The 24232-nt window shown below is 42.3% G+C and overlaps 1 protein-coding gene across 5 annotated transcripts; it reads left to right on the forward strand.

Moving 5' to 3' along the window:
• Nucleotides 1–86: 86 nt before the first annotated feature.
• On the forward strand, nt 87–22358 carry C4H4orf47 (chromosome 4 C4orf47 homolog). Of its 5 annotated transcripts, none has more exons than XM_043546093.1 (9): nt 87–264; nt 582–675; nt 1382–1545; nt 3508–3727; nt 12955–13092; nt 13177–13252; nt 15766–15945; nt 17800–17972; nt 19898–20982. In XM_043546093.1, the coding sequence occupies exons 1-9, from the start codon at nt 87–89 to the stop codon at nt 19941–19943; spliced, it is 1269 nt and encodes a 422-aa protein (XP_043402028.1). In that variant the 3' UTR covers nt 19944–20982. The 5 variants fall into 5 exon arrangements, with proteins under 5 accessions (XP_043402028.1, XP_007063710.1, XP_043402031.1 ...); XM_043546094.1 differs by lacking the exon at nt 87–264 and adding an exon at nt 292–353; XM_007063648.4 differs by lacking the exon at nt 582–675 and having other exon boundaries at nt 112–260; nt 19898–22358.
• The last annotated feature ends 1874 nt before the right edge of the window (nt 22359–24232 follow it).

The following is a 24232-nucleotide window of genomic DNA, read 5'->3' on the forward strand; positions in this document are numbered from 1 at the left end:
TTCCCAAGGTGCAGCGCGGGTGCGCGGCGCGCGCAACCTCTGGACTATACCAACAGGACTCGACAGACAGGGGGGACAACACTGAAATGCTGTTCATGTGTTGTTGGACTTTCCCGAATCCAGAGCAACTGCATCAACAAAGAGTCCTGGGCAGAGTCCTGTACCTCTCAGAAGCTGCTGCTGCTGCCGCCGCCTGGGGATGCGGAGAGGAGGGGGCTGCCGCTGACCCTCTGCAACACACCTGGCGAGGTTGGTGTGAGGTGAGTGAGAAATCAGTCCAGACGTCCTCCTTAAAGCGTGTGCTGCGGATTATTCCCTCTCTATGCGGCTCACCTCAGCCACTGCAATTAACAGTCAGTCGTTACTGTAAAGGAAGATTTCATGCAAATTGTTTAATCATGCAAATATATGCAATAATTGATGCTGTAATTATATTTATGCATTGATTAGTCATACGCTGCTGTAATTATAGTTACAAAAATATATTTACGTGTATGTAAACCGATGTAGTTATATTTGTGTGTTTGTATGTAACTGGTGGTTACATCATCATTTAAAATCAGTTTTTACTTTTTTAACAGTACATTGCACTTCTGCACACTTCTGCAACATCTTCCATCCAAAAAGCTTTACAAATATTAATACATTAAATTGCTCAGCATCCCTGAGAGGCAGGTAAAATATATTATACACCATATATCCTTAATGCAGTGCTCAGTAGTCTCTTTGTATGCTGATTAGGGGACTGATCCTGAGAAGAGCTGAGCACCCATAGCTACCATTGACCTCAATCATTTACATTTTTGAAGTCAGTGGGAATTGTAACTGGTCAGCACTTCTCAGGATTAGGATTTAGGTTACCACAATAGGGATCCCAAAACTCCTTCACATCTCCTGTCTATTGTTAACCAAGGATGACTACAAAGCACAGCTGAAGGTAATCCAGAAAGTAAAAGGATATGCTATCCTGCATATCCTTAACAACGATCTGCACTACTCAGATCCCTGATCTCAATATTTTAAGGGTACTCGTTACCAAATTCTGATCCAGAGATTTTAATAAGAGTTGAACCCATTTACACCACAGATGAATGTGGGCCACATCTGTCTCATAATGGTTTTAAATTTTTTTTTTTAAAGGACATGTGTTAATGCTGGCTCTCTCCCAGACAGTCTAGTTCAGTCCTCTTCTCACCATCACCACCCCAGTTATGTCCTACGTTATAGATAGTGTTACATGCTGAGTACAACAGAAACTTAAAGGAATTGAGTGCTAATGCTTTTGAACCAAAGAATCTCAGCACCATAATGGTACATTTTATTTTAAATGCTTAAACTTGTTGCAGACTTTGACTGTAACTCTATTTGTATGGCTTTGCAGTAAAAGAAGTGAGCATAAGAAAACATCTACATTTTCTAGTGTAGTGAAGTGTCACACAGAACCAACCATGCCTGGAGAAGGAAAATCTGACATGGAGAGGATTGGCCTCTTCAGTGAAATGGAGTATGTTACCATTGGAGATAAATATGTCACACACTATATGCGTAAGTACATTTCATTTTAGCAATAAGGATATTTCCAATAGCCATCTAATCTGTCTTTCTACTGACTCACTGTTTTCTATTAGTCGTTTTAGAGACATCTGGGTTTTCTTAGTAACCAAAAAGCTCTCTATCTTTGCTCAGTGTGGCATAATCCATTTTTAGTAGAGGTCTGCTTAATATGTCACAATAAATGCAAAAAGAGATGGCAGAAAAAAGGTAAATATTTTTCAGTTTAGCCGAGTTTTATGTATTAAGATTAATAAAAATATATATGCTGCATTTTGTTGTCCAAGTTACAGATAAAATATACTATTGAAATTACTGGTCTTTACCTACCTGCTGGTGGGGAGTAGGTGTCACGTCCAGTGACTCATCCCCCTTCTCTATCATAATTGTGGAGATTTCCAGGGGCTTCTTTTCATCACACCATGGGATATAAGTGGTGGTAGGATTCCAGCTGCTCCATGCAAAGACATTGCAAATGGATTTACTTTTAGACTTTTGGTATAGTACATATTCTTTTGGCTTTCCACATTGGGCATTCTTTCCCTTGGAAATGTCAACTCACAGATTGTGTAGCCCTCCAGCATTTGCACGTCCCAAATGAGAGCAGCATTTTTTAAAATTTATAATGTCCTTATGACTCAAATTTTAAATTAATAGCTGTGACTTTTGAGAAATGTAGATAAATTATGTAAAATTAGGTTAACAGGCGACCAATTAAAATTTATGAAACCCCTGACAAACCAGGTAAAGTAGATTACTCTATAGGATATGTATAGCATTTAATTACTTCTTTAAAATGAACATTTTAAGAAATTAGGTCCTTTGAAACTGTTTCCCAATTGTACTGAAAGAAAACAAAAAATGGGACACCAATTTTCTTTGTCAGTCAATATGCAAATTATCTTCATTATTTTGAATATTCTGCTAAGAGACTCAGCTGCAGAACAGCATTAATATGATGCCTTAATCCAACAGTAAATTGCTCCACAGGTTTGCTCCTCGGTTATCTTTGTTTGCATTTGTAATGTTAAAACTGAACTGGCATTATGGAAAGCCTTATCTTCTCCTGACATGCCAATGCTGAGAGTAGGTAGTTTTTTCTGTGTGGCTGCTCCAACTGGCATTTCTGTTATAAGATTATGTTTTCAGTACTTTAAATTTAGTGGTAATCTTTTATTTCTTTGCTTGTAGTTGACCAATGTGCATAGGAGATTTATTTATTTATTACTTAGGGCTGGATTCTTTCATCCTCACTCTTGTTCATTGGAACTACTCGTGGTATTACTCATGATCAGTCCAGGATAACAGAGTTTGACCCTCAGTAAGAGTCAGCCTTTGTGAAGTGATGTTCATTGATTCCAAGGCCAGAAGGGACAATTGTGATCATCTTGTCTGACCTCCTGTGTAACACAGGCCATAGAACTTCCCCAAAAATAATTCCTAGAGCAGATCTTTTAGCAAAGCTTCCAATTTTGATTTTAAAATGATCAGTGATGGAGAATCCATCATGACCCTTGGTAAATTGTTCCAATGGCTAATTATTCTCACTTAAAATATCATGCCTTATTTCCAGTCTGAATTTGTCTAGTTTCAACTTCCAGCCATTGGATCCTGTTATACCTTCCTCTTCTAGATAATGCTAGATGTTAGTGCAGAATAGTTATGGCCTCCCTCCGAAAGGTGCTAATTGCAATGGTATTTTTGTGTTATGGTGCATGCCACTAGAAACTTGACTGAGTCAAACAATTCATTTTTCATATATTAGGTTACTGAACAGTTGCCATATAGTATCAGCAATCAGTCACTACCACATGTGACTTACAGATGAAAGGTTCTGTATTGCATTATCAGCCCCTTTGAACCATCCATACCCAGTCTTCATTTTTAATTTCTAAATTTAAATTAAGAGAATCTGTAGAGTTAAGTGAATATTTACAATGCTTACTTGTTTTAAAGGCCCTTTCAATGAAGCTGCAAGCAAGAACAAACAAATGTTACCTGGGGGTACCAAAATGCTGTCAGCTCTTCAGGCAGGTTACTTTGAGCCTCAGTTTGTGAGGGTTTTCGAAGGTGAAGCCTACTCAAACCCTGTGCAACTAAGGAGGCGATATAGATTGGCAGAGTCAAAGAAAAATATGGGCAAAGCATTCCTTCCAAGCAATGGAGTCAAACTGCCGTAAGTGTTGGGAAAGGCTGCCTTTTTTGTGTGTGTGTGCTGCATTAAAAATAATTTGTCACAACTTTTATAAAAAAGTTAACTGTTAACAACAGTATGGTTTTGTTTTTATGAGAAAATATGTACAACATATGATAAAGATGCAGTGTTAAAACACAGTACTGCCATAGTCCATACACCTAATAACCAACATAAACTTAAAGAGACATTAAAGATCTCTAGCAGAATATTGTATGAAGCTAAGAGTACTGCATCATGGGAAATGGGACTAACAGAATCCGCTATCCTGAATTTCTCTATTTCCATTGCCAGAGTTCCATTACCTTGGAGTTTTTATAATACCTAATATTAAAGCATGATCAGTCCACGGTGCTGGAGACAAATGGGCACTACCAGGCCAAAAGCACTACCCACTGAAAACACCATGGGATGACACCTCTATGACTGAGTTGGTCAGAGGATACAGAGACATAAATAGCCTGCAGTGCGTTTGATGTTTTGATGAAAATATTTATCTATCTGAACAAAGACCCCATGTAGCTTCACACAATTACAGTTAAAGCAAGAGTTCATGTATCTGTTATTGGGCTAAGCAGTTTTCCTGCTTTTGGGGCTTTTTAATAAAAATACAGACAGGCAGGGGGAAAAGTCTGTTATATTGAAAGAAATGTAAGCTGTCCGATCCATTTATTAAAACACAAGGATTGTCTTAAAGGGATATTAAAAACTATGGGCCAGACTCTGGCAGGTATTTACAATCAGGCATAATGTCCCCACTCTGCTTCTGTGTCCCCAAATGTACACTTATCCTGTATACACTGTAATGTATATGTGTCCATAATTAAGGCTAAGATTTTGTCACAGATATTTTTAGTAAAAGTCACGGACAGGTCACAGGCAATAAAGAAAAATTCACAGAAGCCCGTGATCTGTCCGTGACTTTTACTAAAAATATCCCTGACAAAACGGGGAGCTCAGCTGCAGGGTCCCCACACCACCTGCAGATGTTGGGCAGCTGTGGGGGCTGCTTCAAGCTCTGGGGGCCCCTGCTGCCCTCAGTGGCCCAGAGCTCCCAGGTGACTTGCAACTGTGGCCCCACTGCCTGTGGCAGCTGGGAGCTTGGGGGACGGAAGGGCGCCACCCACAGAGGCAGGGAGCTGTGGGGGGACCCCGTTGCCCAATGCGGCCAGGAGCTGCGGCCCCGCCCCAGCTGATAGGGCTGACTTCCACAACCTCCATGAAAAAATTGTAGCCTTGTCCATAATATATAGGTGACTTTGTGCCTCTCAAAGAGCCTACACCACTCTCTTCTTACTAGGAGTAGGGATAATCTTTGAGGGTGAACTGTTTGCAGGGGATATTCAAAAGTCAAGGAATGCATACGGAATAATATCCAAATTATCATGTCTTTGCACTCTATACCACATTAATAATATGAGGAGAGCATATGGACACAGTTGGATTCTAAATAGCCATGTTTACTAACTATATATAAAAATATAAAGCCTAGCTACATATATACTCTGCTGCTTTGCCAGTGTTCTGGTGGCTTCTGCAGTACTCACTACGCCAGTGGTCTCCAACCTTTTTACGCCCAAGATCGCTTTTTGAATGTAAGGGCAACCCAGGATCTACTCCCCGCCCCACTCACTCCATCCCCCCCTCTCTCCGTAGTTCGCTCTCCCCCACCCTCACTCACTTTCACCGGGCTGGGGCGGAGGGTTGGGGTTCGGGAGGGGATGTGGGCTCTGGGCTGGGGCCGAGGGGTTTGTAATGTGGGAGGGGTCTCTGGGCTGAGTGTGGGGCAGGGCATTGGGGTGCAGGAGGGGATGAGGGGTGCAAGCTCTGGGAGGGAGTTTGGGTGCAGGAGGGGGCTCCGGACTGGGGCAGAGTGTTGGGTTATAGGAGGGGGTGGGGGTGCTGGCTCTGGGAAGAGGCTCTGGGTTGGGGCGTGGCTCCTGCCAGGCAGCACTTATCTCCGGCAGCTCCCGGTTGGCGGTGCTGCGTGGCTGCTGCTAAGGCAAGCTCCCTGCCTACCCCGGCCCCATGCTGCTCCCGGAAGGGGCCAACACGCCCCGGCGGTCCCTGGGGAGGGGGCAGGCAGAATGTGGCTCTGCATGCTGCCACTCTCTGCAAGCACTGCCCCTGCAGCTCCCATTGGTCACAGCTCCCCATTCCTGGCCAATGGGAGCTGCAGGGGCGGTGTTTGCAGGCAGGAGCAGCATGCGGAGGGAGACCCCTGCCACGCCCACCCCCAGGGCCACGCTGGCCACTTCTGGGAGCAGCGTGGGGCTGAGGCAGGCAGGGAGTCTTAGCGGCAGCCCTATTGTGCTACTGGAGATCGTGATCAACTGGGAGATCCTCTAGGATCGACCAGTCGATCACAATTGACCGGTTGGTGACCACTGCACTACACAAACCAGTTATTGGCTATGTCCAGTCATCTCTCTGTGGCTTGGGTTGTGAAAAGCTTGGAGAGTAGCCTCTTGTTCATTTTTTTGAGGAGCCAGGATTGGTCATTTTCTGCCATATGCTCTAGAAATACCATGGGTGTATATGCTATTTTGTTGATGCATACTTATGCACATAGGCAGCCAGAATTTGGCCATCTAAGTAGGGCTTTAATTTCACTTGTCTGTAGTTGGATTTGCCCGTTTTTTCAAATGGAAGATTGCTAAAAAGTATCCCCCAGATGTCAGAAGGTTTGGAGAGGAAATGGGGCTTCTTCAGCCAAGAGTCATCTGGGCTGAGATTCTGTTAATGGCTGTGGCGTCTAGTGGGAACATTGTACCTTATTTTCTTTTCCTGCACATTTCAGTATGCTTGAAAATCTGTTCATCATACACTTTGTCTGATCATTCATCATAAATATCCAGGAACTGGCCCCTTTCATCTACCATGGACTGCATCACAATGAAGTAGAAGGCCCAGATCCTGGCCTGTGTCCAAGCTGTGCTCTGTTATGTGCGTACAAAGGTGGTTTTAAGCCATCTTTATGTCCCATTTCTCCACCGAGTTCTGAGTCCATCCTCTCTCCCCACTGCAAAGTAGATCAGTCTCACACCGTAGCCCCTCCACTAGAGAGGTTGGAAATCAGGTGGTTCTAGGAGCCTGGATAGTTGACCCATAAAGAGGGAATTATTCACTGACAGTTGAGCAGCCATAATGGGGATGTAGGAGCTGGTGTGTATATGCCTGTGCTATCTTTGGTGAGCAGAGAATGGGGAGGCGAGTGCTATCCCACTATAGTTAAGGGAGACACACTCACTCAGACACTTCTATTACCTCTGCGATATTTTCTATAGAAACCACCCCAACCCAATAGGATTTAATTGCCATGCACACCTAGCCCCGAGCTCAAGTCCACTGAAGCCAATGGAAGGTTGCCTGTGCTACCTTAATTTGGCCCTCTTGTACATAGGCATTGGGGTACAGTGGTTACATAATCACATTATTTTTCCACATGACCCCTGCCTCATTTAGAGCACAAGATGGATGTTGCTCACTTAACGAACAGCAATTTGATATTTTGTTTTCTCCTCATTGTTCACCATATGCCCTAGGCCTTATTTACTGCATACTATTGAAACCCACTATTGAAGACAGAATTATTAATTTACTCATGAGTTTGTCTTGGGTGCTTATCACTATAGTACTCAAGGGCTTCGTCTACATTAATGAAATTAACTTCACAAAACCCATATGAGGTGAGGGGGAGCAGAGGCACAGAGAGATTAAGGTAAAAAGTATTTACTAATTTTGGTTGCCCAATTTTAGACACTTAAGGACTCTGAAAAATGAGGTGCTAGCAATATATAACACTTTATATATTCAAGCACAGCTCTCACTGAATTCAGTTGCAGTTGTGAGGGCTCAGCACTTCTCCAAATAAGATGTCAGGGCTTCAGATTGGGAACCCAGAAAATGAGAAACACATAATTAGTGATTGTCTCTGAAAAGTTTTAAAAAAGCAAACCGCAAAACTAAAATTCCATCATGTGGCATCACACTGACCCATGTGGTTCCTCAGCAGGCGTGGAACCTTTAGTTCCACCACACACATCTCTGCCACTTGAGCTAGAGGGAGATAAGACGAACTTTTTGTTAGTGGGTTTCGTGAATATTGTTGACAGCAGAGGAGTCTTGGGTTTCATTCCGGGTTCTGGAAGACGATTCTCTGCCTGTTTCTCCCAATCTTGATCTCTTCCTCTCCATCCCATTGAACCTGTCCTAGTCCCAGTCCTGTCTCTTCCTCATCCCTGCCTCCTTGTCCCAGTCCCATGCTCCTTACCTTTCCAGCCCCAGTCTCCACTCTTGAGGTTTCTCATCCCAGTCCCCGTCTCCCTGCCCAGAGAGTTCTGCTCTTCTCTCAGTTTGCTCTCCAAGTCCCAGTCTTCCTCCAGACTTCCAGTCTCTCCCCCTCCCCACATCTATTCCAATCTGCTTGCCCAGCCAGTCCTAGTTCCACCACTCCCACCCCAACTCCTTGTCCCCAGCAGGGCCATGGACATAGGCACGCAGTTTCTATCTGCTGGAGGGTGCTCCCCCTGGCTCCGCGCAGGCCCTGCCCCCACTCCAGTCCTTCCCTCAAGGCCCCACCCCTGTCCCACTCCGCCTCTTCCCCGTCCAGTTCTGCCCCCTCCCCTGAGCATGCTGCACCCTCTTTCCACCCCCACAGTGCCCAGTCCAGATGCCACAAAACAGCTCATCAGCAGTAGGCGCTGGGAAGGAGGGGGACGCGTTGATCAGCGGGGCCTGCAGGAGGCGCTGGGGGTAGGGGGACATTGGTAGGGGGGCTCCTCCTCGCCCCCCACCCACCTCCTCAGGAAGCACAGGACCCTCCAAAGCGCGGGGCCCGGGGCAGTCGCCACGATGTGCCATACCCTAGGGATGGCTCTGGTCCCCAGTTTCCTTGCCCAGTCAGTCCCAGTCCCCACCATGCCCAGCTCCTCATCTGATTTGATCTCTCCTCTTCCCCCTCCCACTACCTCCCTGTCCCAGTCTCCTTCTCTGGGGTCCTCATCCAATCTCAGATTCCCCCCATGTTCCCTCCCTGGCTGCTTGTCTCATCCCCTCTACCCAGCCAGTCCCAGTTCCTCCCTCCCTCCCCACAATTCCTCATCTCATCTCAGTGTTCTCCACTCCCCAGCCAACGGGCTTCCAGTTTTCTTCCTCTGTTCCCTTACTAGCTTCCAGTCACAGCCTCTACTTCCCCACTAGCTCCCAGTCTCCTTGCCCAAGCATTTCCTGTGCCCCCAGTCCCAGTGTCCTTGCACAACCAGTCCCAGTCTCTCCCTCCAACTCCCTGTCACTGTTTCTCCCGCTCCACCTCCAGTCTCACCAGTCTTCTTGCTCTAATCTAGTCCTTCCCATCCCTCCTGGCCTGGATTTTCTCCTCCGTGCATTAGAATCAGATAAGTTCCCCCACCATCCTCCCTGTGGAAGGAAAAGGCTCAGGTGGAGACTGTCGAATCGTGGAAGTCAACGAATGGCTACACAGGTGGTGTTGGAGAGAAGGCTTTGAATTCTTTGACCATGGGATGGTGTTCCAAGAAGAAGGATTGCGAGGCAGAGGCGGGCTCCACTTAACGAAGAGAGGGAAGAGCATCTTCGCAAGCAGGCTGGCTTATCTAGTGAGGAGGGCTTTAAACTAGGTTCACTGGGGGAAGGAGACCAAAGCCCTGAGGTAGGTAGGGAAGTGGGATACCAGGAGGAAGTACGAGAAGGACAGCATAAGAGGGGAGGACTCCTGCCTCATACTGAGAAAGCAGGACAATCAGCGAGTTATCTTAAGTGCCTATACACAAATGCAAGAAGCCTGGGAAACAAGGAGGGAGAACTGGAAGTCCTGGCACAGTCAAGGAATTATGATGTGATTGGAATAACAGACTTAGTGTGATAACTCACATGACTGTCATGGATGGATATAAACTATTCAGGAAGGACAGGCAGGGCAGAAAAGGTGGGGTAGTTGCATTGTCTGTAAGAGAGCAGTATGACTGCTCAGAGCTCCAGTATGAAACTGCAGAAAAACCTGAGAGTCTCTGGATTAAGTTTAGAAGTGTGAGCAACAAGGATGATGTCATGGTGGGAGTCTGCTATAGACCACCAGACCAGGGGGATGAGTTGGATGAGGCTTTCTTCAGGCAACTAACAGAAGTTATTAGATCACAGGCCCTGGTTCTCATGGGGGACTTCAGTCACCCCGATATCTGCTGGGAGAGCAATACAGCAGTGCACAGACATTCCAGGAAGTTTTTGGAAAGTGCAGGGGACAATTTCCTGGTGCAAGTGTTTGAGGAACCAGCTAGGGGCAGAGCTCTTCTTGACCTGCTGCTCACAATTAGTAGGGGAGGCAAAAGTGGATGGGAACCTGGGAGGCAGTGACCATGAGATGGTCGAGTTCAGGATCTTGACACAAGGAAGAAAGGAGAGCAGCAGAATACGGACCCTGGACTTCAGAAAAGCAGACTTTGACTCCCTCAGGGAACTGATGGGCAGGATCCCCTGGAAGAATAACATTAGGGGGAAAGGAGTCCAGGAGAGCTGGCTGTATTTTAAAGAATCCTTATTGAGGTTGCAGGGACAAACCATCCCGATGTGTAGAAAGAATAGTAAATATGGCAGGCGACCAGCTTGGCTTAACCGTGAAATCCTTGCTGATCTTAAACACAAAAAAGAAGCTTACAAGAAGTGGAAGATTGGACAAATGGCCAGGGAAGAGTATAAAAATATTGTTCAGGTATGCAGGAGTGAAATCAGGAAGGCCAAATCACACTTGGAGTTGCAGCTAGCAAGAGATGTTAAGAATAACAAGAAGGGTTTCTTCAGGTATGTTAGCAACAAGAAGAAAGTCAAGGAAAGTGTGGGTCCCTTACTGAATGAGGGAGGCAACCGAGTGACAGAGGATGTGGAAAAAGCTAATGTACTCAATGCTTTTTTTGCTTCTGTCTTCACGAACAAAGTCAGCTCCCAGACTACTGCACTGAGCAGCACAGCATGGGGAAGAGGTGACCAGCCCTCTGTGGAGAAAGAAGGGTTCAGGACTATTTAGAAAAGCTGGACGAGCACAAGTCCATGGGGCCAGATGCACTGCACTCGGGGGTGCTAAAGGAGTTGGCAGATGTGATTGCAGAGCCATTGGCCATTATCTTTGAAAACTCACGGCAATTGGGGGAGGTCTGGGATGACTGGAAAAAGTGCCCATCTTTAAAAAAGGGAAGAAGCAGGATCTGGGGAACTACAGGCCAGTCAGCCTCATCTCAGTCCCTGGAAAAATCATGGAGCAGGTCCTCAAGGAATCAATTTTGAAGCACTTCCAGAGAGGAAAGTGATCAGGAACAGTCAGCATATATTCACCAAGGGCAAGTCATGCCTGACCAACCTAATTTCCTTCTATGATGAGATAACTGGCTCTATGGATGAGGGGAAAGCAGTGGACGTGTTATTCCTTGACTTTAGCAAAGCTTTTGATACGGTCTCCCACAGTATTCTTGCCAGCAAGTTAAAGAAGTATGGGCTGGAGGAATGGACTATAAGGTGGACAGATAGCTGGCTAGATCATCGGGCTCAACAGGTAGTGATCAATGCCTCCATGTCTAGTTGGCAGCCGGTATCAAGCGGAGTGCCCCAAGGGTCGGTCCTGGGGCCGGTTTTGTTCAATATCTTCATTAATGATCTGGAGGATGGCGTGGATTGCACCCTCAGCAAGTTTGCAGATGGCACTAAACTGGGAGGAGTGGTAGATACGCTGGAGGGTAGGGATAGGATACAGAGGGACCTAGACAAATTAGAGGACTGGGCTAAAAGAAATCTGATGAGGTTCAACAAGGACAAGTGCAGAATCCTGCACTTAGGATGGAAGAATCCCATGCACTGCTACAGACTAGGGACCGAGTGGCTCGGCAGCAGTTCTGCAGAAAAGGACCTAGGGGTTACAGTGGATGAGAAGCTGGATATGAGTCAACAGTGTGCCGTTGTTGCCAAGAAGGCTAACAGCATTTTGGGCTGTCTAAGTAGGAGCATTGCCAGCAGATCAAGGGAAGTGATTATTCCCCTCTATTCGGCATTGGTGAGGCCTCGTCTGGAGTACTATGTCTAGTTTTGGGCCCCACACTACAAGAAGGATATGGAAAAATTGGAAAGAGTCCAGTGGAGGGCAACAGAAATGATTAGGGGGCTGGAGCACATGAGTTATGAGGAGAGGCTGTGGGAATTGGGATAATTTAGTCTGCAGAAGAGAAGACTGAGGGGGGATTTGATAGCTGGTTTCAACTAGCTGAAAGGGGGTTCCAAAGAGGGTGGATCTAGACTGTTCTCAGTGGTAGCAGATGACAAAACAAGGAGTAATGGTCTCAAGTTGCAGTGGGGGAGGTTTAGGTTGGATATTAGGAAAAACTTTTTCACTAGGAGGGTGGTGAAGCACTGGAATGGGTTACCTAGGGACGTGGTGGAATCTTCTTCCTTAGAGGTTTTTAAGGCCTGGCTTGACAAAGCCCTGGCTGGGATGATTTAGTTGGGGATTGGTTCTACTTTGAGCAGGGGGTTGGACTAGATGACCTCCTGAATTCCCTTCCAACCCTGATATTCTATGATTCTATTATCACTTTTTTGAAGTTCTTCCAACTTTTGTTTTCTATAATAGCAAAATCCCAAATTTGTTTGCCGTTGCCTTTGATGATTAGCAATACCTTTCACTAGTTGGGGGGCACTGATGGAAGTTTTATATATTAATATTTGTTTTCATATGTTTACATGGCTGATGTCGGCTGTTATAAAATATTTGTTGCCTATATACATTTATATATTATTCTTATATATATTCTTATGTCTATATACATTTATAATTATTAATTAGTCAATTATTAGTTTTATAGGGACAGTCCTGATATTAGGGGCTTTGTCTTATGTAGGTGCCTATTACCCCCCACCCCCGTCCCAATTTTTCACACTTGCTATCTGGTTGCCAATAATATATAAACAATATAAAAACAAAAGCCATCTACTCCCATTGTGTGCTTCTAACACACTGTGCATAGGATCGTTGTTGTACGTGCGGAATGAACAGAACCTCAACTTTTGTATGTGTACTCCAAAAATGTTAGTTGCTTGTTTTTCAATTAATATCATTCAGAATTTTGAAGCTATAGAGCACTGAATGGGTACGAATTATTAATTTATTGTTACTAACAATAATTATTGTATTATGTGTTTATTTTATATTTCAGATGCGGAGTGGGTACTTATTATGGAACTATAGGTGGTCCATATCCATTCTTCAGTGCACAACTAAGAGGGAAAACAGCATATGCTCCTCCTGGAAAGAACCTTTACACAAATCCTGGAAAGAAAGGAACTGGATATGGGTAAAACATTCAGTATAATTTCCTGAATAGCATTTCATTAAATGCTGAACTTTGAAGTCACCATTACTAATTTTCTTTACACAGATATCCAAATCTTACCATAGGTAAACAGTACCCACACTCAAGTGAGGTGTATGAAATCGGAAAAATGAATGCAAAGGTAAAACTATTCAGTAACTTTATTTAATCACTATTTGCAAACAGTTTACCTTTCCTGTGGTTTTTTTTTTAGCCTAAAGCAACCAGTATTTATTTATTTGCCAAGTGGACTGCAGATAAATTGCCTTTTTTGTTAAATATATCATTTCTTTCCCTCTTAGTCACCCCAGCACAGAGTCCTATTGCTTGGGCTGTGCAGTGGGCTAAGGATTTGACCCAAAGTATTGAATTCAGAGAGAGAAAGAGAGACCCAAATTAATTTTTTATTTATTTATTTATTTTTATTTGTATTGTGGTAGCTCCTAGGAACCCCAGTCATGGACTGGGACTCTGTTTTATCAGGGGCTGTACAAAAATAGAGCATATCATCTGTATTTCACTAAATAACTTAGTAAATATGAGAAGGCTGCTATATTTATATTTATATGTATCAATCTCACTAATATTGTATACTTTCATCATATGTGGGGGACAATGATAGCTGAAAGAGGGCTTTTTTGCCATAGGAATAAGTATTTTTGAGCTTTATATTTTTACCACAAACTAATATCTTTTTGGAGTTAAATTGAGATTTTGAGGGGAAAAATACAGTAGAAGCTGTTTTATCCAGCATATTGGAGGAATGGGGGTGCCCAGTAAGTGAAAAATGCCAGTTAACAAGAGGGAGGCAGTTTGGGTGTGGCAGGGAGCTCAGGGCAGCAGGTTGGGGCACGGGAGGGGTTTCAGGGTGCCGGATCCAGGGGGTGCTCACCTCAGGCAGCTCCCTGTCCTGGCCACTCTGAGGCAAAGGTGCGGCAGGCGCCTGCAGGCACTGCCCCTGCAGCTCCCATTGGCTGTGGTTCCCAGCCAATGGGAGCTGCGGAGCTAGTGCTCAGGGCAGGATGGTGGCAGCATGCAGAGCTGCCTGCCGTGCCTCCGCCTAGGAGCAGCCAGGACAGGTCGCTGCTTGTGAGGAGCTGCCCGAGGTGAGCAGCCCCAGATCTGGCACCTTGCACCCCCATCCCCCTCCTGCACCCAAACTCCCTCCCAGAGCCCACGCTCCATACCCCCTCCCGTGCCCCAACCCACTGCCGGCCCCGCACCAACCAAACTATAAACCGGAATTTCAGTGAAGATCAGAAATGCCAGTTTATAGAGCTTTCCAGTTGGTGAAGTGCCAGATAAAACAGCTTTTACTTTACTTATATTATAAGTTTCAGCATCAAGAATGGGGTTTTGTTTGCTACTAATTCACATTTGGGTTAGAAAGGTTAATTTTTTATTAGTTTGAATGACCCAAATTGCAAATTTTTTTGGTAGTTTGGGCCCAAGTTGCAAAGTTCAGATCCAGAACTGAACCCTGTGAAGTCTGAGGGTGTTTAGATTTAGGGTTTGTTTGGGGCTCATCTCTGATTAGAAACATGTAACATAATACAAGTCCGACCACAAATAGGGGAGGAGCTCTCCAGAATGACTAAGGGCTTGTCTACACTACCACTTAAGTCGATGTAACTTACATCATTCAGGGCATGAAAAAACCACCCCCCTCAGTGACATAAGTTACATCGACTTAAAGTGGTGTCTGTACTGGGCTATGTTGATGGGAGACACTCTCCTGCCGACATAGCTTCCACCTCTCATTGAGGTGGAGTAATTACATCGATGAGGGAGTGCTCTCCTGTTGATGAAGCACGTCTTCACTAGATGCAGCTGCGCTGATACAGCACAGTAGTGAAGACAAGACCTAAGTTTCACACTGTCACCACACTGTGGTGGCCTCCACACAAGTTCTCTGTTCAGCTCTTCAAATAGAACACAAAAGAGAAATATCAGGGACTGAACGGAGTTAGAGAATGAAGTATCCTCTTGGTCTTAGAGGTGGTTGGTCTCTACAAGTCAACCCATAGCCGGTCATTGTTGTGAAGCTGGAGGATAAATAAAGGACTTAATTCTCCTGGGTTGTCAATCTGGCACATCTTGCAAGCTCTAAATTTAAATTAAAAAAAGGTGTACCACCAATTGTATAACTCCCCAAATCCTGTCTTCTCCTTATGCAGTAGAAGCACATTGTTTTGGTTGCCACAGGTACCTCTGTCCTCTGAAGGAGGGCAACATTTGTTTCTTATTCATTAAGCAATGAAAATTTGCTCCCCATCATTAGCATGAATTAGCAAGGTTGTACTATATTTGTAATGTTAAAGTCCATACATCTACCATGTGTTCTTTAATTAATTTAAGATCTTAAAGAGTTTTTAATTTACTTATTTTAAGAAGTCCTTAAATTCTTCTTTTAGTGTGTCATAGTTTCCTAGCATTTGTTGTTCTCAATGGATTGTTTCGTTATGCATTATGTTGTGCCTAAGGTATATGTAGAAGCCAGGATTAACATTGGCAGAGGAAATTACATTAAATACATTGCTAAAAGTAAGTTTTTTTTTCAAGATTGAATTTAAATCTCTTTTTATTTTTTTCTATTCAGAATAATCTGAGGTAAAAATGCCCAAGGTAATACCTTTAAAACTACTTATTTTACAGAAGGTGCATGAAGACCATTTGCGTTTGGTTAAAGGAGGGCCTTTCAAGTTAAATCTCTATCCTCGGGAATATTTTGACATAAATCCATATTTTGATGATAAACCTTTGGCACCCGCTAAGAAACCAACCCCAGAAAAGCCAGTTGCACACCCCTTTAAACCAAGTTCTCCTGCTAAAAAGGTGAGTCTGCTCTCTTTAAGTACTGTAGCAAAAAGTGAAAATCAAAATATTTGGTGGTGTTCTTGTAGAAAGTTTAAATCATATTGTATAGAAGACAAATATCGTAGAAGAGTAGGATTGGAAGAGACCTGAGTAGGTCATCTAGTCTATTCCCCTTCACTCAAGACAGGACTACGTAATAACTAGACCAGAGGGTCTCAAACTGTGGTCCGCAGACCACCTGTGGACTGCGAACTCCATTCAGGTGGTCCGCGATAGTTCCCTCTAAGGTGCGCGCCTGGGAAGAAGAACTTAAGTGCCTGCTACAGGAGTCCTGGACAGAAACCCAGGGTAGAGGTTGGGATTGGGTTCCCCTACAGACAGCTAATGAAAATCCTGGTGAAGCCCCTGGACAAGGCTTGTAAGGCCCAATGGGCCTAGAGTTGTACTGTTATTGGACTGAACTCTGACTTACCCCCGAAAGTGGGAGGCTAAAAAGTGACCTGGCTGGAGGTATAAGTCACCAGACTAAGGAGGGCACTAGCAGATCTGAATGGTGGGGTCAGCAAGGTTAGAGAGAGGAAAACCCTGACAGTGCTGCACCAAGCCACAAGGTGGTTCACTGGCTGGTGAGTCACTTTGTCATATAAACCATGTTCTAAATAACTTGAAAAAGGCTTATCTTTAAAATCAGCACAGAGCAATTGTTAAAATTTAGTTAATCAAATTTATATGTAAAGTTGCCCGTTTTCGATCAGAGCAGCTAGTCAGAGTTCGAGGCCCTGGGGATGTTCCAGTTAGAAGTATAAATTGATGGAGTCTGGTATTTTCCTTGATACACTCTTGTTTATTTACAAGGAATGAACAAAATCCTGTGTCTCTGAACGCAGAAAGAATCAAGAACAAAAGGAACAGTTTCTTAGCTTACAGCCCCCAAGCCAACCCCAGACCCAAAGCTAACTCTCTAGCTTGTTCTAGAGTCATGCTGTGCTTACAGGCTCCTCCTTGGCTTTCTTGCCTTTCCCTCTCTCTATGTTCTTGTCTGTCCTTAATTTCTATGTGCTCACTCTTCACACACACCCTCTACTCAAACAATACTCAGCCAAAAGCTCCTGGGCAGGTTCAAACATGCCTTTTGTCTTGGGTGGGGGTTTATGCTTACAGTTATGTTAATTGAAGGGTGAGTTCACACCTATCAATCTGAATGAGGTTTTAACTCACTGTTAACAAGGTTTCACCCAGTTCATAACAGTAGGAATAAAATAAGATAACTCCTCCACCTAGCACTCGTCTGAAGGACTCAGAACTGTGCAGCGCCCCCAAATCTGAGAGCACCAGGATGCAGGTGGTACTACCCCTTCCTCACCCTTCTCACTGCTGTTCTAGTGGGAGGGCTGGTAGAGACTAGCCTGTGGTGCATCTACAACCATATTGTCTAGTGCTCTGGGCATGGTTAGGCAACATGCTGATAATAATGCTTGAATCCTGCCATATGGTATCACTATTGGTACCACCATTGGAGCTGTACTGATGGGAACCAGTGGTGATCTTTATCGGTTCTGTTTTTGCCTCAATAAAACCCTAAAAAAATTTTTAATTTTTTTTTACAATCCCCTTTATATTTTTAAAATTCTTTCCTCATAATCCAGGATATATAGAAAAGAATTTGTCCAATCAAGTATTCACCAGTATAATTATTTAAATTTTCTTAACAGTTTCCTGTTGACTTTAAACACGTGGTATGTGGTTTTCTGATATGTACATAATATGATGTGATTTGCCATGCCGTGTTCTGGGTTACCTTTGTATGGAAAAATACAGTTAAAGCAATTATACTGTAAATTAGCACTTCGAAACTTTCCTTTTCTTTTCCAGGCAGGAGGCATGAAAGCAGGAACATTCGATCCTTATCCTTCGCATTCTGCTGAGCCCTATGTGGTTAAATATTCTAAGCCCATCACAACTAATAAAGAAGGACGGATTTTTCATCCTCCCCCTGGATCAAAAAGCAGGCCTTCTACAAGTATAATGGCTTTAAATGTCACAAGGTAAGCACTTTACATTTACTTTGATATTTCATATTTATAGTTTATAAAATAGTAAGAATTTTTTAAATAAATTAAAAAGTAAATAAAAGTCAGTAGTGTTTCTTTCCCCAGTGAACAATTAGTTAATGACAAAAGGATAAGACACATATAGACGAAATAATTTTCAGAATTTGTTCCTCCTCTTTTGTATATTCTGATTAATTTAAAATGAAATTATGTACCTGTTGACCTTAAGAAGCTGTATGATATGATATCATTGACCTGCTCTGTTCTGATTCTGACATCCTCTGCCCTTGCTACAATGTACAGAGAACCAGGAACATATCTTTATTAAAAATAAAACAGACTTTTTTGTTTCTATTGTATATGTGAAATAAAATTGGCTCCCTCTGGTGGCCAACATAAAACCTGTAATAATGGCTAATCAAAGCCAGTACAGCCTGGAGCATGGTATTTAAATTGGGACTCTGATAGTTGCTAATTTCTGAGTGCTTCACTTTGCAACATTAACATTCTTTTAGTATAGGTTTATATACAGTCCATTTCTTAAAGTTCTTGTGTTATGTTGTTTATATTTAGAATATATTTGGTCTCAGTCCTCATTTGTCAAAACTCAAGAATTCACAGTAAATAAACAATTAGATTGTTTTCTTTAGATTCTCGTAGCAAAACATTTTCAAGAGCAGACACCTAATATTTGCATACAGATCAATTAACTACACATGCAACTATGATTTTTGCACGCACACCTGTGTAGTGTGAAACATTGTAGGGGAACTCCAGATTAGCTGCACACTCTTGAAAATTTGACACATAGGAATGTGTTTCACATTTGTGATTTAGATTTTTTTTAATCTTCAAGTTGAAAGTATATAATATTCTTCCCCATCATGTCCGCCACCAAATGCTCTTCTAATTGCCCTCCTTTTCCCACGATGCCCAGATGCTGGAGGTGAGCAGCCCTGTTGTGTTGCAGAGCCAATTTTAAGTTTTTATTTATACCAATAAGGCTAAACCAGAATGTTTGATGCTCCACATATACCTTTATTAATTATTGAAACTAAGGCCTATCTACACACAAATGTTGTACTGTTTTAAAGTGGTACACATCCTTTTCCCAGTGTGGATTCAGTTATACTAGATAAAGGTGCCCTATACCAGTATATCTTAATCCCCCTTCCATATGTAAGATGTTATAAGGCACCTTTGTACTAGTATAACTGTGTCCACACTAGAGGTTCTATCAATATAACTATTTCAGTAAAAAGTTACACCCCTATTTGAAATAGTTATTCTGGAACAAAAAACGTGTTTAGACTAGGCCTTAAACTTTAAAAATGGGTAACTGGTAGTAAAGTGCCATTGACTGCTGCCAGATGCAGTCAGGATGGGCTTGTTGAAAATAATAGACAGAACTATTAAATCTAACATAAGCACTAGGGAGAGAAATGGAATATAGTATTTCAAACTATCTCCCATGTATTCCATCCTAAAGAAATCTAAAGAACGCAGTTTAATTTATTTTCTCATACTATTACTTCTCTTGAGTTTTGGGAGATAACGGTGATACCAAACTTATTCTATGAAAATCATAGCTCATAAACATTAAGAAATGCAATGAGCAATGTTTTGTCACAATATTCGCTTTCACATTGCTTTACAAGTCTTTGTTTTTTCCCTGAAAAGCTAATGCTCTGATATTTAGACCATGATCCTACAATTGAATTTGCTAGCATGGATTCCTGCATTCGTGCAGAGCCCTGTTGAAATCAGTGGGACTTTCCATAGGTGCAGGGATCCATGCTTATGGATCCTGCTGCAGGACTGGAGGCACAGTTTGTTTTGTTTTAGCAAAAGTTGTCTTTAGATCTAATATACTTGTGATTGGCACATCTAATGGAAGCTTTGTTTCACTTAAATTTCAGATCGCTAAATGTAATGAACTACAAGACTACACACTTGATATATTAGCTTTGAATAGTGGGATAAAGAATACACTTCTTGGACTTTGTAAACTGTAACAATTCAATGATTAAAGGGCATTTGAAGTAAATAAAACTTTTGTGGAAGATAGAATTCAGTCAAATAAGGCAAACCCAGATTTTAATTGTATCCTATTTGAGACTATAGTTTATAAATACATAAATTATGTACAAATTATATTTGTTTAAAGTGTGAAATTAAACTATATTGATACAAATTTTATAGTTTACTTGTATTGTTGGAGAGATTTATATATCGAACATACATACCAAAAAGTATTTTAGATTTTAAGTTTTTATATAAATGTTATGATGGTGGCATCAATAAACAGCAATTACCTCTTCTGAGATGATCAATATTTATTAACCAGAGATAATATATTGTGCAAAGTAAAGGTATGGTTTCCCTTTAGAAACAATAAAGATTGATGTTCATCTTAACCAAGCCAAAACGCATTACTGTATTTGGATTGTCGTCTTCAAAAGAATATGCCTTCTGTTAAGATGGCCTTCTCAAAATAGACTCCATCTCCCATTGTTTACAAAACGGACTGAGGCCATAACCTGTCAAAGCAAACATGGCCACCACCTCCATTCAGCTGCACTTCCCAGTGCTCCTCTCTCTGCCTCTTGACAGCATAAACTGCTGTAATCTTTCTTAAGGGCAGTTTGGCTTCACTTCCGTGAAGGGGAAAAAACTGAAAAAATCTATTGTGTCTTAAAAAATCAGTTTCTTATAACCTGAGACCACAAACACGAACTTTAACCCCCTCTTCACATAGCTCAGCGGTTTGAGCATTGGCCTGCTAAACCCAGGGCTGTGAATTCAATCCTTGAGGGGGCCATTTAGGGATCTGGGCCAAAAATTGGGGATTGGTCCTGCTTTGAGCCAGGGGTTGGACTAGATGACCTCCTGAGGTCCCTTCTAACCCTGATATTCTATGATTCTATGAATTGGTATAAGGTCCAATGCAGTATAGCTCGAGCCATGTCAGTCCCAGGCTATAAGAGAGGCAAAGCGAGTGATGTAATATTTTTTATTGGACCAACTTCTGCTGGTGAGAGAGACACGCTTTCGAACACACAGAAAGCTTGTCTCTCTCACCAACAGAAGTTGGTCTAATAAAATATTATTTCCTCACCCACCTTGTCTCTATAAGCTCTCAGGTATTCAGGACAGTTTGTTAGTGTATCAACATAGTGTAAATTATGACAAAAATCCACAAAGTATCCAACTTGAACATTTAGACATACAAAATTGTTACACAAAGATAATGTTTTTATGTTAACATGTATTAGGAGACTCATTTTAATACCAAAAGGATTCTTGGGCTAGCCTACCACTTTGTTATTCACTGAGTAATAGCCAAAAAAAAAAAAAAGTAAATAAAATTGAGACTGAACATGATGTTTTTCAACATTTATTTGTATGAAAATGAAAAGTAAAATATTGGCCAGGTCTTTCAGTCCTTACTTAGGCAAAATAACCATTGAGATCAATAGAGGCTTTGCCTGAGTAAAGTTACTGTGGGACAGGGCCTACTAGTATTTATATATTTTAATTTATATGGCAGTTTTGGTGTTTTCCAAGTCCACGGACATCAAGCATGGTTCATTTCTTTTTTAATTTAAAAGTTTTTATATTATTGAACAGGTATTAGTAATAGTGCTGTCCTTTGACGTTTTGGTGTCATCTTCATAGGAAATATCAGAAAGATATATGGCCAGTCATTTGGATGCATTCATCATTGCTGAACTCTCTAGATCAGTGCTTCTCAAGCTATCTGATGTGGGGGACTGGCAGTTTTTTTTTCCAATGTGCACGCAGACCGGCAGCCGATGCGTGCCGGTCCGCGGACCACCACTTTGAGTAGCACTGCTCCAGATTCAAAATCACTAGGTAGCAGAGCAAACTGTACTGTATGTCTTCTTGACTGCAGTTCTAAAACTTGACTCCTTGATTACAGATGTAGTGCAGCTGACTGAAATAGCACTATAGTGTTTCTTTACATCCATGTGCATCTTATCTTTTTGTAACTCTTCCTCTTCTAGCTTCTTTCATATTCCAGCAATCTTTCCATTCTCTAACAAATTGGAAACACTGGAGATTTAATTAAAACTTTTAAAGCTTAATTTTAAAAAAATCGATTGAACTTTGTTAGTAGAGATTTTCACAGCTGTCAAGAATGTGGGCCAAGCTCACGTGCCTCTCATATGAGTTACTGCCTTTCCCCTTATACTGTCAGTTGATCGGGGCAGGAAATGTGTGTTCCTATGTGTCTGTGTTGTGCCTAGCACAATGAGGTTATTCCTGATTGCCTACCATAATGGGGCCCACTTCTGGTTAGAGCCTCTGGATGCTACTGTTTATTATACAAATAAAAAGTCTGTTGCTTGTCTTTTACTAGCTTCATGGTACTTTCTCTGGTAGAATGCAGGATTTCCTCAGAGGCTGCCTTTAAATTGTGCTCCATTAACTATCTAGTATGGAGAAGACATAAGATGTCACAGTGATACAAATACATAGTAATAATAATGTCATTTTCTCTGCTCCCTCCCACTAAAGACAGAGGTAGTCACCTATCCACCCCACAACATGGCCCAGATTCTGATCTCGATACCACAACTATAAATCTGGACCAACTCCTTTTAAGTCAATGCAGTTACTCCATATTTTCACCAGAATTAAATGTAATCCGCATCTTGTCTTTTTACTTCAGTGACCCAAGGACTGAAAATCCTAAAGTCACTGTTGAGTTTGGATCTTCAGTGTGGTGGCATAATACCACTGTCTATCACTAGCAAAATTATTCTTTTAAAACATGCTGTTCTAGAAATATTAACATCAGAACAGGAAGACTTTGGGCTTGTCTACATACTGGAATAAAGTACTCTACTGCACACTAACATGTTGTGCATTAATTGGCTGTCTAAACCATGCTGGTGTACACTAGAGAACCTTTAGTTTCAAATAGAACTACATTAAAGTGCACCAGGAGGGTCTACATGGACCAGTTAATGCACAACATGGTAGTGCGCTTTAGAAATCACAACCCTATGGAGTGAATTACTCTACCATATAAACAAGACAAGCATTTTAATTCACTTCTTAGTCATTCATTAATTAACTGTAATTGTATATAAATAAAAGGAATGCTAAAATATATTCATAGTATAATATTATATATCAGGTGTATAAATGCTCCTTTCTCACATTTAGCTCCAAATATTGGGGTGTAATGGTGGCAACAAGTACTTATCTCTAATGGAATTCTCTAAATAGGGATTTTTCTGAATAGGTGATTTCCTCCGTACACCATTAAATTTGCACAACATTCAAAGTTTTGAATCCTGGGGAAGTCAGGGTAAATGGCACATGGGTTAGTGTACTAGCCTTTCACCTCTGGAGGCCTAAGTTCAGAGTCTGATTTAGGTTACCATTATTAGTAGTATCTATATTACAGTTGTGCCCAGCAGTGCCAGTCAGGACAGGGATTCATTGTGCTGTGCAAACAAATAATAAAATAGTCCCTACTCTGAAAAGCTTACAACGTGAGTGAATGTCACATTCGTCCTTTAGTCCTCGGTTGTCTATCACACCGTTTGAAATGAGTAGCAATCTCTGGACATGTGGTCCAGACTAGAGTAGCAGCTGTGTTGCTGGTCAGGGTTAAGCTGCGGTAATTGAATTGTATTATGATGTTTGTACAGCATGTGCCTACATTAGATTTCACATTTTCATGGGAAGTAAATCTACTCACACACACACAAAAAGAGTCCCTATATCCCTTGATACATCTAATAAACATTAGCAAAAAGAAAAGGAGTACTTGTGGCACCTTAGAGACTAACCAATTTATTTGAGCATAAGCTTTCGTGAGCTACAACTTACTTCATCGGATGTCCTCTCTCTCATTTCTGTGCTCTGTGGTAGATGGAAACAAATGAGTTCCTCGCTACATGAGGAAAAAGTATGGTGAATATGAGTCTCTGGAGGGAATCGATGGGACAGAAATACCACACATATTGGGGTCGGGAAGAAATTTTCCTCCAGGGCAGATTGGAAGAGGCCCTGGGGGGTTTTCGCCTTCCTCTGTAGCATGGGGCATGGGTCACTTGCTGGAGGATTCTCTGCACCTTGAAGTCTTTAAACCATGATTTGAGGACTTCAGTAGCTTAGACATAGGTGAGAGGTTTATTGCAGGAGTGGGTGGGTGAGATTCTGTGGCCTGCATTGTGCAGGAGGTCAGACTAGATGTTCATAATGGTCCCTTCTGA

This window comes from Chelonia mydas, chromosome 4 (assembly GCF_015237465.2).
Source record: "Chelonia mydas isolate rCheMyd1 chromosome 4, rCheMyd1.pri.v2, whole genome shotgun sequence".
NCBI classification, from domain to species: Eukaryota; Metazoa; Chordata; order Testudines; family Cheloniidae; genus Chelonia; species Chelonia mydas.

Bases quoted from the DNA above. Each gene is read 5' to 3' on its own strand.
- C4H4orf47 (XM_043546093.1), top strand. From the start codon at position 87: ATGCTGTTCATGTGTTGTTGGACTTTCCCGAATCCAGAGCAACTGCAT. The intron at 265-581 runs GTGAGAAATCAG...CTTTTTTAACAG, and splicing joins GCGAGGTTGGTGTGAGGTGA to TACATTGCACTTCTGCACAC. The intron at 15,946-17,799 runs GTGAGTCTGCTC...TTTCTTTTCCAG, and splicing joins CAAGTTCTCCTGCTAAAAAG to GCAGGAGGCATGAAAGCAGG.